Source organism: Elgaria multicarinata, chromosome 19 (assembly GCF_023053635.1).
Source record: "Elgaria multicarinata webbii isolate HBS135686 ecotype San Diego chromosome 19, rElgMul1.1.pri, whole genome shotgun sequence".
Lineage (NCBI taxonomy): Eukaryota > Metazoa > Chordata > Lepidosauria > Squamata > Anguidae > Elgaria > Elgaria multicarinata.
Window position 1 is genome coordinate 12,377,430 of NC_086189.1, and position 21,952 is coordinate 12,399,381.

The 21,952-nt window shown below is 51.3% G+C and overlaps 1 protein-coding gene across 1 annotated transcript in view; it reads right to left on the reverse strand.

Moving 5' to 3' along the window:
• Positions 1-246: 246 nt before the first annotated feature.
• Positions 247-21,952, reverse strand: part of CACNA1B (calcium voltage-gated channel subunit alpha1 B) — a 292,665-nt gene continuing 270,959 nt past the window's right edge. The window contains exons 40-48 of the mRNA XM_063144790.1: positions 20,196-20,304; positions 16,918-17,022; positions 15,635-15,747; positions 14,231-14,355; positions 11,748-11,889; positions 10,202-10,312; positions 4,872-5,070; positions 3,255-3,454; positions 247-898 (exon numbers count right to left, since the gene is read on the reverse strand). Of these exons, the coding sequence (XP_063000860.1) occupies positions 359-898; positions 3,255-3,454; positions 4,872-5,070; positions 10,202-10,312; positions 11,748-11,889; positions 14,231-14,355; positions 15,635-15,747; positions 16,918-17,022; positions 20,196-20,304 (1,644 nt within the window). The 3' untranslated portion in view covers positions 247-358. The remainder of the gene's footprint in view (positions 899-3,254; positions 3,455-4,871; positions 5,071-10,201; positions 10,313-11,747; positions 11,890-14,230; positions 14,356-15,634; positions 15,748-16,917; positions 17,023-20,195; positions 20,305-21,952) is intronic.

Consider the following 21,952-nt stretch of genomic DNA (forward strand, 5'->3'; position numbering starts at 1 on the left):
GCCTCAACAAGGCAGTAAGCAGCAGAACAGGAGTAATCTCCCCACCCACCCCATCCTGCCCTTCCAAAGAACGGCCGTTCTGTATTGATCAAGAGCTCTCTAGTGCAAAAGGAGAGAGAGGTTGCAACAAAAAAAGAGAGGGAGGTGTCTCCGATGGCATTGTGCGTGCACACAGGGCAGGTCTTCTTGGTTTGGGGCGTTCCGCAGGGAGGCACTTCTCGCCGCCTCTTTCCCCCCCCCCCCCCACTCCAGCCCTGATGCCATGGGGCTGAGCGTGCACGTAGACGCACAAGCGTGGCGCTTCCTGGATGATAAAACTCATCAATTTCCAGTGTGCAAGAACCCGGGCTCTTTCCTGCTAGCACCAACTGTCTTCATTGCGTTCATGGTAATAGCTACGTGCTCTGGTGCTGGTCCCAGGCCCAGAACTCAGGCCCAAACTGTAGTGGTAGCCGTTGGGGACCCTGCGGATTTGGTGTGACTGGGAAGTCAGAGAGGAGACGTAAGACGTCCGGGAGGACCTTCCTGAATTGGTGGCCACGGCCTCCTCAAACGTGAGCGTGTCCTCAGGTACAGCGTGGTACGGACTGTCGCTGTCTTCCCGATGGCCCAGGTAAGGGTCCGATCCAATCCGTGCCACCAGGGTCTGCGAGGGGCCCTGGGAGTCGCCATGCAGCAAAGCGTTGTGCTCAGAGAGACCCCGGCTCAGGCGTCCCGGGGAGAAGGTGGGCAGGCCGGTCGGGTAGCCGGAGAAGTGCACGGGCGAGGAGTTGGCGGTCTTGTACGTGATGCTGGGGCGCGGGGTCAGCGGCGTCTGCGGCAGCTGCCTCCGGCCGCGGCACGGAGTGCTAGCGCTAGAAGTCAACAGCGAGGAGCTCCCGTTAACTGAACCACTGCCCTACATGAAAAGTGGAACAAAGCGAATGAACAAAACAAAACAGAACAAGCCAAAAAGAGGGGCGTGGGAACACCAGACAAACACAGAGGCACACATGGGCAGGGCAGGCAGGCGTGTGGGCAAAGCAAAGAACAGACCGACAAAGGGACATGAAGGGGGCGGGGGCGGGGGGGGGCATGTCGCGAGATGAAAGAGAAAGGAAAGAGAGAGTTTAGACGCGCACAGCCAAGGAAGGAGAGGTCGCTAAGGAACCGTCTGGAACGAGGTACAGACCCAAAGGCACAAGGGGGGGGGGGTTTCCACGTGAAAACATCCAGCGCGTTCGTGCCGCAGTGCAGGACAGCAGACAGTTCTAGCGGAGACGGCGGCTAGGACATTCAGACAACCCGCTCCATGCCCCCAACCCCAAGACACTTGGTTAGACCAGGAGAAGCGCTCGTGACAATTGCAGATGCCAGGGCCTTCTTTGCACCAGCTTTTCCGGCTTCTCTGACCGGTTCAATTCCTACTTCAGGACCAAATTCAAGGCCCGGCTGAGGTCTGGCTCGACACGCACGAGTCCAAATGCCAGGGCTAGCCTCACTCGCCCTAGTGAAATGACAGGGGGCGATGGTGATGGTATGAGAGACCAGGCTAGGAGGCCAAGGTTGTTTTCCTTCCCACAATTCTCGGTTTCTTATCAACGGCACGGCCGGTACTTGGGAGAGACAAGGAGATCTTTGCTCCTCTGAGCAAGAGGATGCTTGTCGTTTGGTGCAGTCTGCACCTTCCAGACTGATGTGCAGGGGTCTGTCTTGACGTCGTCTTTGCCCCAGGGTGGCTCCGAAGCTGCGCGGCGTCGGTTAGATGACGGAGCCGCCGATTCAGAGCCACCCTGTGGCAAAGAGCCAAAGATGCACAGCTGAAAAGACAGGGACTTGCCCCCAAATTCTCCAGTCAGACCGAGGGCAGCCCGACTCTTTCGCCGGTCTGTCTTGGCTCCGTTGCTGCTCAGGGGTGTTCCAGTGGATGGCGACCCGGCTGGTCGGTCTCCACCTAGGCAGGGGGTTGGCCGGTGAGCGGAATAGCTGCCGGAACGCCCTATGCTGCCTTGCCGTGGGGAGAAGAATTTAGGAAAATAAAATATTTTATTCCCCTGAGCTGCCTCCTCCTCCTCCTCGCTCTACGTCTTTTTTAGTGTCTTTTCTTGTCTCAGGAAGGGACAGGGGCGGATGACAGCCATAAATCCTGCACTTGCTCCTTGGCGTGGGGATTAACTGGTGCAACACCGCAGGAGCGAAAGCAGGGTTTGGAGGGAACGTGGCACCAACGTGGCACCACGAACACACCCCACAGATCAGATGACCGTTGGCGGACTTCTCTGAATTTGGCAACACAGTTCACAGCTTTAAGAAGAAATACCAAATGTGGGGTGTTTTTTCTAAGGGTAAAATATGTGTATGCATATTTTGTGTGTGTGTGTGGGGAGGAAATACATTCAAAAATACATATTTAAATGTATATTTAGATAGATTTTTGGGGTGAGGATTAAAACCGAAAACAACCCAAAGCAAATGCTGGAACAGAACTGACCGGACTTACGACTAATCAAAGGGCAAATTGACATGGACCGGAATATGCACAGGTCTTGCCTGGCTGTCCTTATTCCGCAATAGCACCTGACACGAGTCCGGTCTGGGCAAAACCTGCTTCTTTGGATGGAGCAGCTAAAAGCTCCTGTCTGCTGCCGTTCCCTGCCACAGACAGATTCTCTTTGCCTTGCCATCTCTCACCTCCATCACCATCCTGACGTTTCGTTCACTTGGATTGTCGTAGTCCTTCACCCGTAATAGTGTTCGTCCCTCTAGGCTGGCATCAAACTCGCCCCAACCTGGAGCGGATCTACACAGCGTCGTGAAGGTGTCGTGAAGGCGCTTGTGTGCGCCTGCAGGGCGCCCCGAAACTCCTTGTGTAGCTTCTGCCCACAGAAGAGACGGAGGAGGAGGCAGCGGCGGCGGCCCCGCATCGCCCCTCGCGGGGACAGGGCAAAAAGTTTCCGGCCTCAGCGCGTCCTTGCCGCCGCTGCCGCCCACCTCCCCGCCGGCTTCCTGCTGCCGGCGGAAGAGCCACCCGGGTCGGAGAGTTTCGGGGCGCCCTGCAGGCGCACGCAAGCGCCTTCACGACTCTGTGTAGATCCGCTCCTGGTGACCTCCAGACATTTTGGACTACGATTCCCATAATCCCTGACCACCGGCATGCTGACTGGGACAGATGGAGGTCAAGTCCAATGGCATCTGGAGGGCCCCAGGTGGGGGAAGGCTGGTCCCAAGCCCGTCTTCCCTTTCCGGAAAGGTCCCCTCCGCTCGAGGGTTCTCACCTGTTTCTGCATCCCGTACTCCAGCCCTCCGCTGGGGGAGGTGGGCCTACTACGCTCGGACGACTTGGGCTGAGAGGGGTCTCGGCTTCCGTAGCGGTCGCAGGAGTAAAAGCGCTGCTTTTCAGACGAGGAAGAAGAGTGGAGCTTCCGTTCCTGGGACCGGCCTCGCTCCTGCTTTCGGACCTTGGAGCTGGCCTCGCCTGCATGCCGGACCGAAAAGAAAACCCACGAGGGAAGCCGCTGTCAGTGGACGTGGCAGAAGCCCATCTGACAGCAGCTGAGGTCAAAGCTCCTTCACCCACCAGCTCTCAGAAATATATGACAAGAGGCAGGGAGTTTTAGGGCCCGATCCATCACTTAAGGCTACCCTGTCATGATCATAGAATCATAGAATAGTAGAGTTGGAAGGGGCCTAGAAGGCCATGGAGTCCACCCCCCCGTTCAATGCAGGAATCTACCCTGACAGATGACTGTACAGCTGCCTCTTGAAGGCCTCTAGCGTGGGAGAACCCACCACCTCCCTAGGTAACTGGTTCCATTGTCGTACTGCTCTAACAGTCAGGAAGTTTTTCCTGGTGTCCAGCCGGAATCTGGCTTCCTATAACTTGAGCCCGTTATTCCGTGTCCTGCACTCTGGGAGGATCGAGAAGAGATCCTGGCCCTCCTCTGTGTGACAACCTTTCAAGGACTTGAAGAGTGCTATCCTGTCTCCCCTCAATCTTCTCCTCTCCAGGCTAAACATGCCCAATTCTTTCAATCTCTCTTCATAGGGCTTTGTTTCCAGACCCCTGATCATCCTGGTTGCCCTCCTCTGAACACGCTCCAGCTTGTTGATGATGCACATCATTTATTCTTTGTGCAGAATCTGAATTTTCTCGCCCCATGGGGAGGCCAACCGCCACCCGCCACTCCTGCTAGCATCATGGCATAGTGGACAAAATGAGGGGCAGGGTTGCTATTGAAATTTTCTGGCAAACCACAACGGAAGCTGAAAAGGGACACATTTAACTTGTTTTCAAGCTGCATTTGTCCCTTCTAAGCCTCCGTTACAGTTTGCCACTGAACTTCTATGGCAAGCTGCTGATTGCTGCTACCGCAATTTGGTGGCATGGTGGCAGGAGCCATGCTTGAGGCGTGTTGCTCACCCCTGTTGTAAGGGAAGCCGGTATGAGTTCTCTTGCGGATTTCCTAATCTGCCCAAAGTGATGCCCAAGGGCATTTTACAGTTTGCCGTTGCCTTCCCCGGCTGTTATTCCCTTTCCCCCAGCTAACTGGGTACTCATTTTACCGACCTCGGGAGGATGGAAGGCTGAGTCGACCCGAGCCGGCTGCCTGAAGCCAGCTTCCGCTGGGATCGAACTCAGGCCGTGGGGAGAGTTTCCGCTGCAGAAACTGCTGCTTTACCGCTCTGCGCCACACGAGGCTCATAAATTTCCCTGAGTGCACGCCTATGATTACTTGCATATGTATTATACTTCTTGTTTGCATAATCGGTCTAATTACAATTGGGGTGGGGTGGAGCATAGCATTGGGACTCTCTGGGCATCACGTTCTACCAGCCCCAAGGAGAAGACCCGCCCCTGGGGGTGGGGGAAACACCTCCAGTTCCGTCCTCACCATCAGGATCTCCGTCGGCCAGGTGGTTGGATGGCTTGTCGATGGACTTCTGCTTCTTTTCTTTCCGCCGGTGGCAGCGATGGTGGTGGTGGTGGGTGTGCTCAGCCGGCCGGGGATGTTCGTAGAGGTGCGTGGCATGGGGACGCTGCGGGTTCAGTGTGGAGATGGAGCGTTTCATGGGGCTGGAGTCCGGGATGGGCTGCGGATAAAGGCAGGGTGAGGAAAGGGGGGGTGGAAAAGGGGGCAGAGGGAGAGAGGTGGTTGAGTCCTCTCCCCGTCCCGGAAAGGCAACAGGAGGGGGACGTGGCACATCAGTAAGTCTACGGAATTTGCTGCCACGAGGCGCGAGGGCGGCCACCGAACTCGATGGCTTTCAGAGGGAATTAGACCATTCCGTGGGGAATGAGGCAGTCAATGGCTACACATCTTGATGGGTCTATCCTGCCTCCTCCAGTACTACGGACAGCATGCCTCTTACACCAGGGGGGCATCTTGATGACGGGTTGATGACACAGCCGCCATCTCGAAGCCGTCCCGGGGCAAGCCCCCAAAACGCCGCTTAAAAGAAGTCGGGCACTTACCCTGACTTTTGGGGGGGGGGCTGAGGAGGCATGTCACAGCCAATGGTGACCCCTGATTGGTCGCCATCGGCTGGACAGGGAAGGGGGCAGACCTCCGGGAGCTCCGTGTCAGACGAGCTGGGTTCAGAAACTGCTGCTTTACCGCTCTGCGCCTCCATGAATGGACATTATTTGGGAGCAGCACCACCTGTGCGCCAGGTGCTGCACCCTTGCAATATCCGCGCAACTAAGCCATGACAGCCCGCGGCATCCTTCGGCGGTCTCAGGGGTTCTGGCAGGCCCCCCCCCTTGTGAAAAACCACCTGGGCCTGGGAGCCACTATTTCGATTTCCCATAATGACCCTGCTGCAGCATCGCTCTGGGGCATTTTGAGGCCCAGTGTGGTCTGCGGCTGCCACCAGCTAAGAGGGAGAACCCTTGGATGTAAGTTTGGGGGCTGCTAGGGGCCCTTTGCTAAAGGCATCCTGGAGTTGAACCTCTACACTGGAAAATACATGGATCGTTACAGAGGCAAAATAAGTCTCCAGGCTTCTCTTCTTCCAAGGGAGGCTGCCCTGAAATGCCCATCACTTGGGGAAGGCAATAATCGAAGGAGAGGAGCAGGAACCACTAGGCCACTCTTCCCCAACCTTGGGCCCTCCAGATGATGTTGGACTACAAGTCCCATAATCTCCAAACAATGCCTGGGGATCATGCTGGTTGTAGTCCAACATTTGGGGAACGCAGTAGTGCAGTTAGGTCATTTTAGACTCTGGTCCTGATGGTCTTAGAGGCCACCACCCATCTTTAGATGGTCATGGGCAGGGCCAGCAGCTCCACGTGTGTCTTTCAGCCTTTGGGCAAGAGAGCATCACTGGGCCCCCTTTGGCAACCATACTTTCCTCTCTTTGTTAAAGTGCCAGTTCCCACCCCCTGTTGAGTGGGGTCCCAGGCCTCTGCCCCAAAGTCCTGGCCTGATGGCACCATTGCCATGGAGTGTCAATTAGGATTGCGCCCTGCGAATCACAGCAACGCCGTATTATTATTATTATTATTATTATTATTATTATTATTATTATTTATTTATTTATTTATATAGCACCATCAGTGTACATGGTGCTGTACAGAGTAAAGCAGTAAATAGCAAGACCCTGCCGCATAGGGCAGAACTTCACAGATGTCCGAGACGAGGCAGCTCAAAGGAAGAATTAACCATGACCAGGGTCACCATCCCTTAAGCAACTTTAGAGGGTACACGATTTAGATCAAGCAAGCTACATACTGCTAGGCATTGCCCCGGTGACCGCGCCTTTCTCTTCTGCAAGCAATTCGGGCAGAAAAATATCGGAAGCAGCCCCAATCAACACAGCCATTTGTCAGACATCGCAGCAGGTGCACGACAGACGAGATGACCGAGGAGAGATGGGGTGGAAGGGGGAGAGACACAGGGTAGGGCGGGAGGCGAAGAAACGAGAGCAACCAGGGAGGGCGACCAAGAGGCGGAGGAAGGGAGAGTGAATGGAGACAAGAGAAGGAAATGGATGTTAGTCAACAGATGTTCATGGGACAAGGAGGGAGGCTAGTTATCTGAATGAAGCTATAAACTGGGACATGTCACATCCTCCAATGGGGTTGGATTCATTTGGATACTTAGAGGAAGGGCTGCTCGCATCGGACTTGAGTGCAATAGGAATGGAAGGAAATAAGGCAAAGACTGGGGCGTGAGGACCAGGGAAATAGCATCACCAGATGCTTGCTGAGGCCTACAACCCATTGAGGGCCCATCATTCCTGGACTGGGAGAGCTTCTCCTTCTGCCCTCTTTGTTATCAGCCATTCCCTCCCTGCCTCCTCTTTGAGGTGATCCGGTGCTGGTGAGGAGGTACAGCTGCCTCCCCTCCTCTCCCTCCCTCCCACTAGATCAGGGACGGAGAACCTGTGGACCTCCAGATGTGCTTGAATCCTAACCTGCATCAACACCAGACAGCATGGCCCATGGCGAAGGATTACGGCGTTGTAATCCAGCAACACCTGAAGGGCCACGAGTCCTCCACCCCTGTGTTAGATCCAATGGGGTGACGGCATCCCAGGGGTTGGACGCGGCTCCTTGAATCTGTCACCTGTCACCACTGGGCCAGATAGGGTGAGAGTGAAGGGTGACCGCTCCTGGTCTTCCACAGTTAAGGCTTTGGGGTTGCAAGTTTTGCACCCCAATCTAGGTCTGGAAGGAAAGTAGCCCTGCTCAACTTTTGAGAGCCCCCAATGCAGGCTTCACAACCTCCGATGGTCCTCACAACCCCCCCCCCCCCGAAACCCAGTTAGCTGGATAATGAGAAACACGAAAGAGTGTTTCCCCAACATGACCTCCTTCCCCCAAATTCTGGGGGATGGGAGAGCAATCCATTAAGTACCACCCTTGGAGTCCAACCCTGATTCTTCCTTGTGAATCCCGTGGAAGTGAGTGGCGGTTGCATGACAGCAGCATTTGGGAGAATCGTTTCCTGCATCTCTCTAGCAATCTCCGTGAGGGCTGTAGGATGGGAACCTGAGTGATGGAGGCTTCCAGGCCACCTCCTACGGTTTCCTTCGCAGGTTAAGTGGCATGTGACAATGCAGCTCCCAACCTGGAGGAGAAGGCTATCAAGGGCTTGGTTGTGTGCTACCTCCAGTATCCGAGGCAGTAAGCCTGTGTGCAGCAGTTGCTGGGGAACATGGGTGGGAGGGTGCTGTTGCACCATGTCCTGCCTTGTTCATCCCAGGCTGATGGCTGGTTGGCCACTGTGTGAACAGAGTGCTGGACTAGATGGACCCTTGGTCTGATCCAGCATCAGGGCTCATCTGATGTTCTTAACCTGTGATTCCCATCATGCCATCTGTGGACATCTAATCACCTTCCCCGCCCTTCCTGCCCAGGTGGTCAGGAAGAGAGAAAGGTCTCCCCCTGCCTCGCATCTGTTGCACGAGTAGACCCGGGAAACGTAATTTCCTCCAAGAGCTCCTGTGGATGTCAGTAGCCACAGGAAAACTGGATTTCCCAGGTCTCCTTGCTCATAGCATTCTGTGTAGCAGCACTGGAAGGGGAAGTGGGAAGAGTTCCAGGCCCTTTCTACACCTAAGGGTTATCCCAGGAAAATGGAGGGATCGTCCCTGCCTGCTCCCGGGATCTCCTGTGTGCCGTTTGGATGCACAGGGATGATCCCAGGATATAGGGCTGGTGTAGACATGCCCTTAGATTTCCCTCCAAGCCCTCCTCCTTTTGTTCACACACCCCTTGAAGCCCCCAGCCCTGGAGAGCAATTCTACAAGCAAGGAGGGCTGTGTTGGGGACAGGGAGTGGGAGGTCTGGGGGACGATGGTCTGCTCAGTCTGGCTAGAAGAGAATGATGGATCTCATAATCCTCACTTCAAAATATGGGGCGTAATTCTTGCCCCCTATCCTCGCTTTGCCTAGTTTGGGAAAGAGAGTGATGGAACAGCATTTGTGGGATATTATTACATTTCTTGATATCCTGTCTTTTCCCCAGTGCTGGGAATTGAGTGATGGGATGGCATGGAAAATGGAGAGACGTATTGGGCTGTGTTTGATCACATTGGTGCTGACTGAGGCTGCGGCAAGCCAGCGTGGGGAAAATGAACCTCTAGAGCGCGCCTTGCGGATGAGATGTTCAGGACGTCTCTCGTCAAGCCAAACAGGCCGCTGATTCTTCTTAGGGAGCAATTCAATGAGAAGCTGGAGAAAGGAGTTGGAGAAAAATCCATCCCAAAGCAGCAGAACGACACCCTGGGAATGAAATCCACGACCACCGCCGATAGAATCGGTTGCAGAACCATCCCTCTTAACCCAAATGTCTTGTCGGCTAGAGCAAAGGCATCCAAGCTCGTAACAAACACATCGGACTTAAGGCCAGCTCTTAGGACTTTGACGACTCTCAACTAAATCTGTGAATTTCTGCTTTTGAAATGTATTGTGTTTGCACGTGTCACTCTGTGGTAGGAACATGGGAAGTTCCTGAGAAGGTTTGAGAGGGTCTTTCTGTCACTTTCTAACTTGTAACTGGAGATGCCAGTGATCAAAACACAGGACCTTCTGCCTGCAAAACTGGTGCTCTACTGTTGAGTTGTGGTCTACCCTCTCAAGCAGACTGGCTGGTTTTTATACATGCAAGTCATCACTTGAAGGTCCAGGCCATATGGAAAGGAAGACAGGGTTCTATATGGCCTCCTTTCCATGTGGTACTATCTGGGAAAAAGCAGGATATACCACCACTAGATGGCGCTGTTTCAATAGAAGTGAAGGGAGAGGAAGTATTCAATTCAAAGCGCGTGGTCAACCCTCCCCTCCCGTGTAATGCAGTCCATAACAATCGTGCCAAAGAAGCAGGAAGCAAAAGCCCCGGGTAAGCAACGCTCATTCTGCCAGTTAAACGAGTTATTGTATCCTGTTGGGACTTTGGTAGGTTAGTCCAGGTATGTGTCCAAGATTCCTGTGCTTATATGAGCACTTACACTCACAAGAATCAACAAACGAATTTGCACAACAAGCCCAATTTGGAGCCTTTCACTATTGTGTTGATTGGGTATGGATCTCAAAAAAGGTGTCTGTTCACAGAGGGGTGGGGGGCACACCACCGAATAGCCCAATATAGCGCACATCTCTTTAAGACTTCTAAACAAGCACCTTCCAGACGAGACAAACAGAAAGACGAAAGAAAGGGTTGAATCGGCGACTTACTGTAAGCCTTCGATGACCAATTAAGCCTCCCATTCTCACCTGAGTTTCCGCCGCCAGACGTGGCATGGAAGCAGCTCGCCCCTGGCTCTCCAGGCCAGGCTGATGCTCGCCATTGGCCAGCGTCGGGCTGATCTCTCGCATTTCTACTACCTGAGAGAAAGAGGGGGGGGGGTCTAATTTGCATAACTGTTGGAGATGTAACACACCTAATGCTTCTTTTATTCATATGTTTTGGCAATGTCCAGCAGTTGCTTCCTTTTGGGAGGACGTCATGATACGGATAAACTTTGTACTGGATCAGTCTTTAATATGGAAGGATGTGCATGCCCTCCTAAACTACCTACCGGTTTCTTGTGTCATGTCTAACCCTACTGCCCCTGTTTTGGGAGAAGGTGTTTCAGGTAATCAATCAGAATCAGATTCAGAACTAGAAGACGCAGCGCCAGACACCAGCCAGCCTGTACCAGTGGGGGAGGACGCTCTCACGGGCGATTGCCCAGCTGGGAGTCAGCCCTCTCCAGAGCTTATCTCCTCAAGGCCAAATCCTACACACTCAGTGGGAAGTGAGCCTTCTTCCGGAGGTGAGCGTCCCAACAAGCTAGCTGATGCTAGGGTCCGCCAGAAGCTGAAACGCATGGAGCGGAAGGAAGGTGTGAGAAAGTCGGTTCGATTACGCCAGAACCTGCCTCCGCACCAGTCGCTCTGAAGTTACGGGCGTTTGGGAAGTAGCTTCTTATTCTTCTTGATCGGACAATTGTCTTGCTTAGTTTGCATAGTTTTGCCTAGGGGGACGTTTCCAAAAAGTTAGACTCTCTTCAGGTAGAAGAGACGTTTGTTGCTTAATAAAAGCTTTGTGGATTACTTATAGCAAGCCTCGTCATTTGCCTCCCATCGAAAGCAGGAGTGTTCTGAGAAACACGACATCTTGGAAGTTAACGCATGGTCAGTGGAAATGGATTTTCCAACCTCTCATGACAGCTAAAAGACTGATATTATTACGTTGGAAGGATAAATGCTTACCTCCCTTAATGCAATGGTCTGAGGACTTGACAACGCTATCAACGTTTGAACAGATGGTATATAGGCACCACTTGGGAGTGGATAAAAATATGGATATTTGATCTGGGCCGGATCTACACTATTGCTTTAAAGCAATAACAGTTTTATAGCGCTTTAAAGCCGTTAAAGCGCTTTATAACTGTTATAAAGCGCTTTAAAGCAATAGTGTAGATCCGCTTTTCTTGAAACCTATGTATAACTCTCTCCCTTTTTTTTGTTTCTTTAAGAGTGGTGCATTTGGCAGGAAAACTGACATTCCCGTGGATGTAATTTGTCTTCTTTTGTTCTCTATCTTTAAATTTCACAATTTATTTTCTATTCTGTTCTGTTAAATAATAAAAGGGGGGGGGAATTAATCTAGTAGAGGAAGTCCAAGAGCTGGCATTGTACTCTAATAAATAAAGGCAAATTGAAAAGTAAATTCCTGTGTGTGTGTGTGTGTGTGTGTTGGTTGGTTTATCTAGAAGAAGAAGCTTTCTCTGTGAAAGGACGCTTCATCCTGTACCACAGTACAGTTAATCTTTACCTGTTTGCTTGTCTGCTCAATGGGAATTTCTTCTGAACGGCCACGCTCAAAAGCCGGTGTCCTGGTTTCGTAAAAGATGTCCGGAGTCCGCTGAGTTCCCCAGGAAACAGACTCCTTGATTCCGCCTCCCTCAGGCATTGGTCTATCACAAAAAGGAGAGGGAAAGAAGTGGCAAAGAACACACAAAAATTGGAGATAGACAATGTTGGTGTGTGGGTGGGTGTGCCGGGGAAACTCCCAAACGATGAAAAACAAAAGACAACACCCATAGATTCAATGCTAGGGCGACCCTATGAAAAGGAGGACAGGGCTTCTGTATCTTTAACAGTCATATTGAAAAGGGAATTTCAGCCGGTGTCATTTGTAGGCATGCAGCACTGGGTGAAATTCCCTTTTCATCCCAACAGTTAAAGCTGCAGGAGCCCTGCCCTATTGACCAGATACAAAAGAGGGCAGGGCTCCTGCAGCTTTAACTGTTGGGATGAAGAAGGCATTTCACCAGATGCTGCATGCCTACAAATGACGCCTGCTGAAATTCCCTTTTCAATACGACTTGTTTTTTTTTAATTAATTTTTTTTATTTCAAATAATACCACTTAACATAACATACAAACTAAACAACGAATACAACCAATTACATAACAAATTACTTGAGTATATAAGTATTAACTGCTTGTTATCCATAAACAATCAACGTCATCTGACCAGTGCACCCCCTTCCCTTTGGGATCACTCCTGTTTCCAGAATCTTAGCATCTCTTCTGGTGGAGGATTTCCACTTCCCTTAGAAAACACAAAAATTAGGAACTGCTTCCATATCACATCAAATTCGTTCGTCTCAATACGACTGTTAAAGATACAGGAGCCCCTGTCCTCCTTTCCATAGGGTCACCTTATTCATTGCTTAATAGCTGCAGGCAAGAATAATCTAGTTCTCATGGGGTAGTAAACTGTGTTTACACTGCACCACTTAAGGTTGTAACTGAAGGGATCCCTGTAAAACCAAACCAGACAAAAGAAATCCTACACATAGAAAACTAGCATGTGAAGGAGATGCCAAGCTTTGGGATGCTAAGTTTTTATGTGCAGGGGATTTTTTGGGAGGAATGGATGAATCCCCCGCTTGCAGCCTGAAGTCATCCCACCCCGGCCTCACATCTCTCCCCTCTCAGAAGAACCAAATGCACAGTTACAAGATGGGGGATACTTGGTTCAGCAATACTACAAACGAGAAGGATCTTGGAATTGTTGTAGATCGCAAGCTGAATATGAGCCAACAGTGTGATATGGCTGCAAGAAAGGCCAATGCTATTTTGGGCTGCATTAATAGAAGTATAGCTTCCAAATCACATGAGGTACTGGTTCCTCTCTATTCGGTCCTGGTTAGGCCTCATCTAGAGTATTGCGTCCAGTTCTGGGCTCCACAATTCAAGAAGGATGCAGACAAGCTGGAGCGTGTTCAGAGGAGGGCAACTAGGATGATCTGGAGTCTGGAAATAAAGCCTTATGAAGAGAGACTGAAAGAACTGGGCATGTTTAGCCTGGAGAAGAGAAGATTGAGGGGAGTCATGATAGCACTCTTCAAATACTTGAAAGGTTGTCACACAGAGGAGGGCCAGGGTCTCTTCTCGATCCTCCCAGAGTGCAGGACACAGAATAACGGGCTCAAGTTAAAGGAAGCCAGATTCCAGCTGGACATCAGGAAAAACTTCCTGACTATTAGAGCAGTACGACAATGGAATCAGTTACCTAGGGAGGTTGTGGGCTCTCCCACACTAGAGGCATTCAAGAGGAAGCTGGACAACCATTTGTCAGGGATGCTTTAGGGTGGATTCCTGCATTGAGCAGGGGGTTGGACTCGATGGCCTTGTAGGCCCCTTCCAACTCCGCTATTCTATGATTCTATGATTCTAAGGGATGGCCTTCCCTTGAATGATCTTAACAACGGATGAATGTATTTGGTTCTGAGATCATTATACACAGAGCATTCTAGCAGTACATGAGTAGTATCTTCAATTGATACTGAATTGCAACTGCATTCTCTATCCTTCTTAGGAACCCCCTTTTGCTGACCCTCCAAGTCTGCCAATGGAAGAGCATTTAATCTTGCCCGAGTGAAGGCAACCCTCTTTTTAATATTTGGTAGAACTACCAGGTATTTAGATTGGCAAGTCTTGATCTCAGCCGCCTGAGATTGCATCTAAGCCTTTGGAGCACTAACACTTTAGCTCTGTCATGACCTTGGGTTAAGAGAAAAGAGATGGAGAATCCCAAATTCATGGCAACCAACTGCATTTTATGCTTCCATGGGTTTGAGCCCATCTCTTCCAAAACCATCAGAAGAAATTCTGGTACCTGAAATTCGGAAAGCAGGCAAGTTTGCGTTCAAAGGCGAACTGAACGACGTTCTCTCTCTCTCCCCCCCCCCCCCCAGCTTTAAAGGAGAGCATGCTTAAAAGAGCGAAGGATTTCTGGGTACTCACAAGGCTCCCCCGTTGTTGAGCGAAGCAGAGCTCTTTTGACGCAGGAAAGCGTTGGGGAATATGGAAGAAGGCTGGCTTTGCTCCAGGGCTGCCTTCAGAGGCTGGAAGAGGGACACCTTCCCAGTCTGCAAGGACACAAGAACAGGCGTTGAAGAGGCATGATTTGCTGGGGAACATGGGTGGGAGGGTGCTGTTGCACCATGTCCTGCTTTGTGGGTCCCTGATTGACAGCTGGTGGGCCACTGTGCGAACCCAGTCCTGGGTCTGATCCAGCAGGGCAGTTCTTATGCTCTCACGGTGCTTAGCGTTGTTGCTATTATTATTATTACTAATACTTTTCTATGCTGTCTTTCCCACCCCTACCCCACCCCCACCCCCAGGAGCCCGAGGCGGTGTACATGACCCTCCTTTTCTCCCATTTAGCCTCACAGCAACCCCGCGAGGTAGGTTAGGCTGGGAGTTGTGACTGGCCCAAAGTCACCCCGTCGGTTTCATGGCAGAATGGGGACTAGAACCCGGACCTCCTGACTCCCGGTCCAATGCTCTCACCGCTCCACCACACCGGATCCCAATTATATTCGCTTCAGCATCTGCCCTTGTAACACTTCCCAGAGAGCAGTGGAAAGAGATGCCGTGGGTAGTCGTTCCTGCCAAGGTAGTCTTCAAGGATATGGGGATGTGTGTGTGTTTTCCCCTCAACAAGCCGCCTCTACCCCTTGGAGGAGGAATGCACCCGCCATCTCCAGTTGCAAAGGATCAGGTAGCAGGTGGTGGGAAAGACCAGAGACCCTGGAGAGCTGCTGCCAGCCAGAGTAGACAATACTGGGCTAGGCCTAATCTACACCTACATTGCACTATGAAAGCGGGATATAAAAGGCAGGAGCCGCACCAAGCAGGATATAGCGGTATGAAAGCGGTATATGGTCTGTGTCAATGGGCCCCAACAGTTGTCAGTGCACTTCAATACCGCTATAAAGCAGTAGTGTGGCCCCTGCCTTTTATATACCGCTTCCATAGTGCAATATCCTGCCTGGTTTAGATTAGGCTTGGTAGGAGGCAGCCTCCTATGTACCCTCTCTGGCTCTCTTATTTATTTATTTATTTATTTATTTATTTATTTATTTATTTAATTTCTATACCGCCCAATAGCCGGAGCTCTCTTGTGGATGCTTCTCCTGCTCTGTACATGCAACAGAATGTAGCAGTCCTAAATCACAGAAAGGATGGTACCACACCGGAATGCCGGTGGCAGATCGCATTTATAAATGCCCTCCATGGGGGGGGGGGAGTCCCTGCAAGTAGAAAGCTAGCACAACAGGGAGTAGGCTGAGCTGGAGTCTTTCTCCTCTTGTTCTTTTCTTGGAGGAAGTTTTGTCCTGGTGGTGGCCTTTAAGGATACTTTACCTGGCAAATACCTCCAGGGGCTGGATGAGCGGGATCACGGGTGTTCTTATTCTGTTTGTAGAAGTCGAATATCATGAGGGCCGCATAGACTTTCCCCACTGTCATTGCTTCAGCTGGAGGGGGAAAAAAAACCACCCGAAAATGGAAAAGGGATTAACAGGGGAAGAGATGGAAGAATCAAGGGACTAGAAGCTAAGTCCTACGAGGAAAGTTAGAAGGAACTGGTTATGTTTGGCCTTGAGAAGAGTGAGGGGGGAGGGGATATGATAGCACTCTTCAAGTGCCTCAAGTGTAGGGCATGAAAATATGGGTCGGGGGGGGGGATCCGCACGTCACACTTCCGCTCTTCACCCCGCCTTCTTTTGCCGAGCTCTCCTCTCCGGCGGAGAGCTCTCCTCGTCGTCGTCGTCGTCGGCATGGACGGCTCTTCCTCGTTTCTTTTACAGGGAAGTCAGACTATCGTTTTCGGGGTGCTCTGGGGTCGCATAGAAGCGCTCTGGGAGCGCCGTGCGGATCCCCCCCTAGGTTACAGGAAGGCAGATTTTGGCTGAACATCAGGAAAATCTTCCCAACCGTCCGAGCGGTCAAACAACTTCATCAACAGCCTAGGAAGGTAGTGGGCTCTCCATTCATGGAGCCATGCAAGCAGAGACTGAACAGCCGGTCTCTGCACGGATGCTTCAAATTGGATCATTGCATTAAGCAGGGGTTGGACTCCATAGCCTAAACGGCCCTTTCTAACTTTATGGTTCAACCATTTTTAGTGGAGGTGATTAGTAGAGGTAGGAATTGAGGAAGTCCAATCCAATGGAATCAATCCAATGTTTACAAGCCATGGGGAACTTCGGCGGATTCCTTGGGCGGGCGGGTGGGTGTAGGGAATCATTCATCCTGATTCCAAAGTCAGATGGTGTTATCTATCCATTTGGAAGCGAAACAGGCCCACTGAAAGTATCAGATTCGGCTTTCTCCCCAGATATTTAGAAGTACATTCGTTTCTAAACTGAACCGGGAGATTTATTTATTTATAACGGCTCAGCAACGGCCTCTGCTCCACGTGTGCCAGCAGAATGAAACAGGAAGGCTCCTAAATGCAGCAGGACTGTCTGAAGACCTCCTCCCAGTAAGGCCATTGACCCCAGAGTCTAAGATTACCTAACTGCAGTGCTGTCAATGCCTGAGATTGAACCGGGGACCTTCCGCTACTGAGCTCTGGAACCTTCTCCGAAAACGTTGACGCTTACTCCTCTGACCACGACTTCCCGGGGAAACAGGGCACTTACATTTATGAGGCGGGACCAAGAGATCCAGCGTCTTCGGGGAGAGATTGGGCCAAACCAACGAGATCTCCTTCCTCAGCTCAGCATCGCACTGGTGCTGGAGGATCCCTGTCCAGCACAGGCCAAGAGACACAAAGGAAGAACATTAGTTGCCTTCACACCAGGTTCTAGAAGAAGACCACCTGCTGGATCAGACTAGTGGTCCAGCTCGTCCAGTATCCTGCTTCACACGGTGGCCAAGCAGATCCTTTGGGGAAGGCCATAAGCAGGGGGTGAAGGCAGTAGCCCCGTCCTTCTGCTACTCCTCAGCAATGGCCATTTGCTGGCATAATGCCTCTGAACCTGGTTGTTCCAGACAGCCATCATGGCTAAAAGCTATCGACAGATTTCTTTCTTCTCGGTGAATTCCTCTAATCCCCTATAAATCCTTCTGAGCTAGCAGCCCTCTCCATGTCTCATAGCAGGGAATCCCACAAATCCCTTTGGCAGCTTGTCGGTCATAAATGCCACCTGCGTGTTCAGCGTGTTCAGAGGAAGGGCAACCAGGATGATCTGGGGTCTGGAAACAAAGCCCTATGAAGGGAGACTGAAAGAACTGGGCAGGTTTAGCCTGGAGAAGAGAAGATTCAGGGGAGACATGATAGCACTCTTCAAGGACTTGAAAGGTGGTCACACAGAGGAGGGCCAGGATCTCTTCTCAATCCTCCCAGAGTGCAGGACACTGAATAATGGGCTCAAGTGACAGGAAGCCAGATTCCGGCTGGACATCAGGAAAAACTTCCTGACTGTTAGAGCAGTACAACAATGGAACCAGTTACCAAGGGAGGTTGTGGGCTCTCCCACACTAGAGGCCTTCAAGAGGCAGCTGGACAACCATCTGTCAGGGATGCTTTAAGGCAGATTCCTGCATTGAGCAGGGGGTTGGACTCGATGGCCTTGTAGGCCCCTTCCAACTCTACTATTCTAGGATTCTATGCCCTGTGAATTGTTGGGGAGATGAAAGCCTGCCTGACTTTGCTGGGGCTTTTGCGGAAAGTGGCAGCATTTTACAGAAGCTGGCATGGAGTGGTCAGGGGACGCCCCACACAATGTTGCAGGAGATGTGGACGAGATCGCCTGATCGTAGGCTGTGAAGAAGGCGCTTGGACAGAGGGCAGCGGAGCAGCAATGAAGGGCGCTGCTGTAAGAGAGATGTGCTAGCGCGAGGTACGTTCAGGCAAGGAGGGTGATGCCGCAGGTCAGTTGCCAAAGCAGCTGGGTGCGCTCTAGCCTAGCCACTGCCTCAAGCAGGGAAGAGTCGGCTCAATGGCCCGGGTGACTGTCACCTCTTCTGTGGAGGGGAAGAAGACTGCAAATGAGGGCAAACCCCTTCTGTCTTCTCTCAGTGGGGAGGGGGAAGACTTGACAGGGGAGAAGGCCAAGCCCTCTGGTGTGCTCAGTGACAGGGAAGGGGGAGACCCCTCAACCTCAGGCCCACCCACGCATAGGTATGCGCAAGGCATGTGCCGAGTGTGCCCAGGCACACCCTAATGTCCCAAGCAATATGCATCTCCTCAATCCTTCCCTCCCCTGCAATGGCCCTCCCACAGTCAGACAAGCTGAACAGGTAGTAAGACAGCAGCGTCTACAGTGTTTTATAAATAAAGGAACCAAAAATGTCCTTTAGAATTGCGTATTCAATCAATTTTCACCTTTAAAAAAATAATAGTCCCTGGGTGCCCGCCCTAATGAAATGTGCTGCACACGCCGAGGCACCTACTGTACTTAACCCACAATAATGGCTGGTCAGCCAGTGAAACCAAAAGCTTCTTCCAGTTTCTTTCTACCCATATATATTGTTCCAAGGAGCTAGAGGCAGGGGCTATACCAACCTCCCTCAACCTGGAGACTGCCAGAGCCATTGGACTACAACCCCCATCATCCCCACCCAGGCTGGCTGTGGTGAAGGTTGTTGTAGTCCAAGACATATGGAGGGTAGCAGCTTGGGGAAGCCTGAGCTATATAAACTCAAGAATGGCTCGCCTGAAGGGATTGTGTGTCGCCTTGTGGCAAAATCCTCAAGTGAACATTTATTTATTTATTTAATTAATTTATTACATTTTTATACCGCCCAATAGCCGAAGCTCTCTGGGTGGTTCATTTGCCATTTTCCCCACCCACCCCTTTTGGGCAGAGGCTATACCACTTTGCTCTCCCACATTTCCACATTAAGCATCACTTCCGGAATGTGGCCTGCAATTAGAAACAAAGGTACAACTTCTAATGTGTCAGGGATGAGCCTTTGAAATCAACATTGCTTTCCAAGGAAGTCCATTGGCACGTCTTCCTGGGTGGAATGAATTGGCCAGAGTTGCCTTTCCAAAAAGCCGCTGCCTCTATATTTCCTGAATAAATGTAAGGGATTATGGGATAACCATGTCTTTCTTTTCTGAATGGAAGCATGGAGAGGAAAACCTGCAGTTTGAGCTCTACTAAAATATACAAAATATAATATAAAGAAGTCCTTTTCTGCTCAAGATAATGATGGGTCTGTCTGGAATGGTGGCATTCAACTACTCCCCCAGCTCCCAGGATGGCCACAACACGATAAATCACCAATCAGAAAGAGTCAGAGAGAGAGAGAGAGTCAGAGAGTGAGAGTCAGAGAGTGAGAGTCAGAGTGAGAGAGTCAGAGAGTGAGAGTCAGAGAGTGAGAGTCAGAGAGTGAGAGTCAGTGAGAGAGAGTCAGAGAGAGAGAGTCAGAGAGAGAGAGTCAGAGAGAGAGGGAGTCAGAGAGAGAGAGTCAGAGAGTGAGTCAGAGAGAGAGAGAGAGGGAGGGCGCACCTGCGGGTGGATATGTGTACCCTCACACTGCTTTGACAAGACTCTAGTCAACAGGAAATTCACTCAAAACTTAATTTACAATCTAAATGTGTGGATCGACGTCTATCGATTTTACAGACATTGGGGCAATGCTTCCTACCCCTGCTTCATCCCAACACAGATGAGCCAGGGAATCTTTTTTCGTCAAGTTCAGATTCCTTTGTGGGGAAATCTATCAGGGACCGATTGTCAGTTTTGAGAAGGGTCAGAGCACCAAACGTGGGTGGAGTCAACCCCTTCTCTTTCTCTGCCCCCCTTTTTTTTCTGTCTGCCTCTCGTCTTCTGCCTCACCTGCAAGGGAAAGGACAGATCGCTCTTGCCATGGCTCAAAGAGGTTTTTGAAACTGGGCCAAGGTCTAGAGCGGCAAGTCGCCCCACAGCGTTTGAAGCCACTGGCTCCTGCTCCACCACCATCTCACCTGACGCAAGTTTGATTTCCAGGGCAGTTCGGATCAAGGCCATCAGCGTCGATGTGAAGTGGACGCTCAAGTCATCGTTTGAGATGGGCATGTTCATCCTTACCAAGCGCTGAGAAAGAGAGACGGCCCCACATCAATGCCAGGCAATGGCTTCCCCCGCCCCCCAACCTCAGGCCCGCCCACCTAACCCCAGATTTATCATACTGGTTGTGCGTTTTCCCATTCCCCTCCAGAGTAAAACAAAGAGATTAACAAGAACTAAAGAGCTACGATGCTAAACTTTCATGTGCTGACTTAGATGACATGCGCCAGATTCGGAGCATGGAGAGGACGCCCATCGACCTTAGGCTGCTTGCTTGGGCTGCATTTACCACTTGGAAGTTTTCACGTTTAACCTAAATCTATCTTCCTGGAGATTAAAACTGTCGCCTCCTGCATTTCCCTCAGTGGGCAAGATGGCTTTAAAATGGCACTGGAGGGCAATGACGACTGCTTGTATTCTCCAGCAACTGGCATCATCAGGCATTATTGATCCTATAGGGAATACACAGCCGACGTGACTAGTAGTCATTAGACTCAACTACACCAAGCAGGATATTCCACTATGAAAGCGGAATATAAAAGGCAGGAGCCGCACAACTGCTTTAGAGCGCCACTGAAGTGCACTGCAGGATCTACACTGCTACTTTATAGTGGTACTGAAGTGCGCTGACAACTGTTGGGGCGCAAGACATATGTACACCAAGCAGGATAGAATGCTATGAATGTGGTATATGGTCTGTGTCAGTGGGCACAGTTGTCAGTGCACTTCAATACCGCTATAAAGCCGTCGTGTGGCTCCTGCCTTTTATATACCACTTTCAGTGACGCTGCCTCCCAGGGATAAACTGATAACCTCTTATCTGTACACAGCCTGTCATCCCAAACCATACCAGGAGGGAATCTACACGTCGTACTGAAGGCGCACGCAAGCGACCCGAAAGCGCGTGTGTAGATCCTGCCCTGGAAGAGGCGGAGGAAGAGGCGGAGAAGGAGGCGGCTGGGGTATCTGGCCGCGTCCTTGCCACCGCTGCCCACCACCTCCCCGCCGACCTCCTGCTGCCGGCACCCATCCCGGCTTCTTCCCTCCTCACCGTGAGTCGCCAGGGTCAGCAGAGGCTCTTTCGCCGGCAGCAGGAGGCCGGCGGGGGGGGCGGCGGTGGTGGCAGCAAGGACGTGGCCGGATTCCCCAGCCGCCGCCTCCTCCGCCTCTTCCAGGCAGGATCTACACACGCAGTTTCGGGTCGCACTGAAAGAGCTTGCGTGCGCCTTCAGTACGACGTGTAGATTCCCTCTAGGTACTAGTAGCAAAGAGTGGCAGCGGAATGTTGCAGAGGGCGGAGGTGGGTGGGTAGGTGGATAAAGGCACAAAAAGATTGTACTTCCAAAAGCGACTAGGAGCAGAACCTGACAGGAGATGCTGAGCGCCAAAGCCATTCAAAACAGACTTTCAATCCTTACTCCGCTCCGCCAAATGGATCTGCTTGACTGCCTGCTCAGCTGGTGTCTCTACTGTCAGCACAGGAAAGGTTAGCAGCACAAATGTACGTTACGTAACGCAATCCAAACTTACTCAGGTAGTCCCACTGAATCCGTTTCAGTGAGAGAGAGAGAATTAAAAACAAGACAAGAAAAAAGAAAGATGCGTGGAAGTGAAGCACAAGCAGATGGAAATAAAAGTTTTCTTTCCCAGGAGAGCTCTATCATCAGCCATGTGC